This window comes from Ixodes scapularis, unplaced genomic scaffold, assembly GCF_016920785.2.
Source record: "Ixodes scapularis isolate PalLabHiFi unplaced genomic scaffold, ASM1692078v2 PGA_scaffold4__175_contigs__length_147842914, whole genome shotgun sequence".
Classification (NCBI taxonomy): domain Eukaryota; kingdom Metazoa; phylum Arthropoda; class Arachnida; order Ixodida; family Ixodidae; genus Ixodes; species Ixodes scapularis.
In genome coordinates this window covers 37,932,168-37,935,879 of record NW_024609879.1, presented here as the reverse complement: position 1 = coordinate 37,935,879, position 3,712 = coordinate 37,932,168, and the positions used below count along the sequence as shown (strand labels likewise).

At 46.5% G+C, this 3,712-nt stretch overlaps 1 protein-coding gene and 1 pseudogene across 1 annotated transcript; both read right to left on the bottom strand.

Moving 5' to 3' along the window:
• Positions 1 to 235: 235 nt before the first annotated feature.
• On the bottom strand, positions 236 to 2,564 carry LOC8034385 (annotated as a pseudogene).
• Positions 2,565 to 2,606: 42 nt separating this feature from the next.
• Positions 2,607 to 3,434, bottom strand: LOC120836079. The gene is made up of 3 exons (XM_040220263.1): positions 3,391 to 3,434; positions 2,914 to 3,305; positions 2,607 to 2,854 (listed from the first exon to the last, which is right to left on the bottom strand). The coding sequence occupies exons 1-3, from the start codon at positions 3,432 to 3,434 to the stop codon at positions 2,607 to 2,609; spliced, it is 684 nt and encodes a 227-aa protein (XP_040076197.1).
• Between the last annotated feature and the right edge of the window lie 278 nt (positions 3,435 to 3,712).

Genomic DNA, 3,712 nt, shown 5'->3' with positions numbered 1-3,712 from the left:
AAAATAATCTTATTTCGTGCTACCTACCTTTTAGTTATGGACAAGGCAATGGCAGAGGGACGCAGGCGCTTCATGTCTCTTCGTGAGAAGATCTCTAGGGTAAGTTTCAAGTATAAGTCACAAAATTGTTTGTAATGGCAATTATCTCCTACAAGAGTTAAACAGACAGCCATACAAAAGTGGGAAATGTGACTACACAAGAAACATTATTCGTGTTATTGTAACCAAAAGGCGGTTAGGCCATTGACATTTCTTTAACAAGCTTCGTCAATATCAGCAAATTTGCAGAACTTGCGGAAACATACCGAGCACGAGAGGCGAAGCGTGACTGTCTGGCCGCAGACAGGTCACTCTTTGGTGGCCTTGGATACTTGGCACACATCGGCGGAGGAGGATGCGACACATCCGCCTTGCGGGACTCCTTGGAGGTCGGCCATTTTTCCAAGCAGTAGGTCTCGCGGTACCCTAGAAGTCAATACTTCAATTTAAGAATTTAAAAAAAAAAGCGTTTGAGCAATGACATACGGAAAGTTGAGTTGCTTTTATTTTCTGTCACTGTGTGTCTGCCCTTGTGTGCTTTGGATGACACCAGCCTGAAGCATGGTTCCCTTTCCTTGGTTACAGCTTACTCGCGCCCAACATTTTCATTAAAGTGGAGCACTGCCACCAGGGTCCTGGATTGAAAACAGACAATATAGTTATCGGGTTCAAAATAAGGCTGCAAAACGAATCCCTGCATTTAGAGCCTTTGAATGATGCTTTCAAGACCTCTGCCGAGTGGCTGGGACTATTGGAGAGAAGAGCGAGGAGTGGCGCTCCCTAGCGGCCACCAAACCTGTGTGGCAAACAAACCCTTTGACAGCAGTCATCAATGCATTCGCTGCCATGGAAGACAACCGACACAAGTCTAGTGCAAGATACATAACAGTAATACTTTCTCCCTAACGCATTCAGAAAGGTAATATAGTCTCCTCTTGCATCTTGAAAGGCAAAACAAGTGCATGTGTTGCAGCGGCGTACCCAGGGGAGAGGCTTATGGGGCTTCAGCCCTACGAGCCTCCCTCCACGCTGGATTGTGCGTGGTCGGCGTGGCATCTATGGTTTGCTGGATGATTCGCAAAATACATACTTCTTTTCAGTTTCCCTGTCTCTTCAGACATGCAAGCAGTGTCTCGTTGAAGGAGAGGACATGCTCAACTGTAATCATGTCATGAGTGCAGCATTGCACTAGAGTCGACGATGGACAGTGTACTCTGCATCGTCGTGTACGTGCTACAGTACTCTGCACTGCATATATCCAGTTCAAAAGCATGTTTCAAGCACTGTGGTATTCAGCAAGTGTGCACCATATCGCTGCAAACAATTATGCAGCAAGCTCATAAATGATGCGGTGTACGCTAGGCGAGTGCTAGCACCGGACTTGTTTATCACACAGAGATTGTTTGTGGAAATGATGATGATAATGAAACTGCACCCCTATTGTTCGATCTCCTCACCAATATAGAAAATGTAAGGTCGAGGGAACACGGATAGATAAGCAACAAACTAGATGCAAGATGACTTTGCTTGAGGAAGTTTTGGTGCTCCAAGAACCCATGTGCTACTGGGAAGTGTGGCAGAAAAGGGTCGATCATAAAGGTGCAGATAAAGTTCCGGTAAACATTGATTCACCTTGCCATCATTCCTTCTGGACTGAATGCCCGAGACTTGGAGGCAAATTTAATGAGCACGCTGTTGAAGGATTCTACAGAGTATGTTTGGGACCCAGACGACAGGTGCTGGATGTCCTTGATGAGCCGGGGGTTAGAAATGATGCTCCGGAGCTTGTTGTAAGCTGGTGAGCCTGGAATCAGTACACAGCTTTGGCAAATATTGTTGACAAATACTGTATCTATTCTTGTCCCTATCAAAATCACAAAAGGGTTATATGAAAAATTTATTGAATACTGAACTTACTCACAACTAGCCAAGAGCGATCAGTGAGTGGCTGGTGCAGGCACTCGTCGTAAGGTCCACCATGGCCGCTGTGCTTGTTCACCACATGATTAAGAAGGCTCAGTCACATACTCACCAGAAGTGGGCCGTTGCAGTCCCCCATCATGGCACAGAAATAAAGGTGATTGGTGACAGGCTGGACCCACACCTCCAATTCCTTGCAGAGGCCACTCCGACTGGCTGCCTGGAGCTTCTTCACACCTTGAAAAGTGTTTGTTTTTTAGCTATGCCTCGACCTGGACATTCCCATATAGGAAATCACTAATAACAACTCACTCCACAAACTTTTTGAAAGGTGCCACGTGTCAAAGTAGTGTGCTGTGCCACTCTCCAGGGTCCTCATGTGGTGCTGCACACCCGGGTGACGGTCTGCATAAGGGTTTGTTTGGTACAGAGCCTGAAAAGAACAAATGAGCTGGCAATCTATCTGGCAATTTTTACATACCTGACGTGAAAGAGCTAATCGTAAAGCCTTGATCTTTGAGCTTGTTGAAACCACGGACGAAGGCCACCTTCTCCGTGGCGTTGCTTGAGGCCACTTCATCAGACTGACACCAATATGTATACATTTAATGGCTCAGCAGTCACTGTACTCCGACATAAAAGGATTATCAAAGGCAAGTGATTGTAAATAAGGGGCATATCAGTATATAGTAACCTCCTTTGCCTTCATTAGTAAATCTTACCTCACCAACCTGTACCTGCTCCATGTGGATGATTTTTTTGGTGGTCGCCTCGTGAAAGGTGTAAGTACAGTACTTCGCTGAGAACCCTGGCGAGTCACAGCGCCCGTCACAAGCCAGGTCGATGGCCTTGCCTCGTAGTCCTTCCAGGAGCTCGGTGTTGCGTCGCTCGTACACTTGGCAAGCAAATATGCTTTTTAAATGCCACTCTTAATTTATGAAGCCACTTCCTAACTGACCAGTTTCACGGCAGACAGCAGGTAACCCTCCTGGTAGTAGTAATAGAGGCGGTCCAAGATGGTTGAGATGTTGATGGACCTCAGCAACCTCAAGGTAGTGGCAACATCGGCGCCTGAAAAGAGAATGGCCGCACAAATCAATGGATTGCCTGCTGCTTTGTTACCCACCTTTGGCTGGCTCCTCCATGTTTCTTTGTGCTCGTTGGTACAGGTGCTTGTTATCGTTAGTAGAGTGCCGCTGACTGCAGTGGTGTTGCGGCAAGGGGCAAAGCACTTGCGGCACACCCGGAAGCGCTCCAAGAGGCAGTCCTCAAAGATAATGAACTTGCGCTCCTTATGTGAGGGCACCTTCTCGGGGTCCTGTTGGTCACTAAAAATGTAAACACGACTGTAACACACACTGGAGATTCTTCTGAAGTATTACCTCAGGAAGCTTTCGTCTACAGAGAGCACATAGCTGCTGTCGGGCTCACCACGAGAACAGACTCCTCCGTATCAGCACCTGCAATGTAAACATGTTTAATATCGTCAAGAGTTGGCCCAGGATCATAATGAGAAAGGTGATCCTGGGCAAAATTTTGCGTTTTTGAAGGGTAAATTTGTGACCAGCATTTGCCTCTAATCATAAGAACCCGTCCGAGCTGGTTTGCTTGAAGCTCGGTTAACTTTAATTGCGGTTGAAAGTTAACTGTACTCAGTTGCTTCCATTTATTCCCGACGTCTCATCTCTGTCAGTGATGTCCCAAAAATATCTATCCAACTAGCCGAGTTGGGTTTTAATTGTGGTCATCTTTA

Coding starts and splice junctions, on each gene's coding strand:
- LOC120836079 (XM_040220263.1), bottom strand. CDS start 3,434: ATGTTTACATTGCAGGTGCTGATACGGAGGAGTCTGTTCTCGTG. Junction 3,306..3,390: donor CGGAGGAGTCTGTTCTCGTG/GTGAGCCCGACA, acceptor TGTGTGTTACAG/TCGTGTTTACATTTTTAGTG. Junction 2,855..2,913: donor GTCTGCCGTGAAACTGGTCA/GTTAGGAAGTGG, acceptor TTGCTTGCCAAG/TGTACGAGCGACGCAACACC.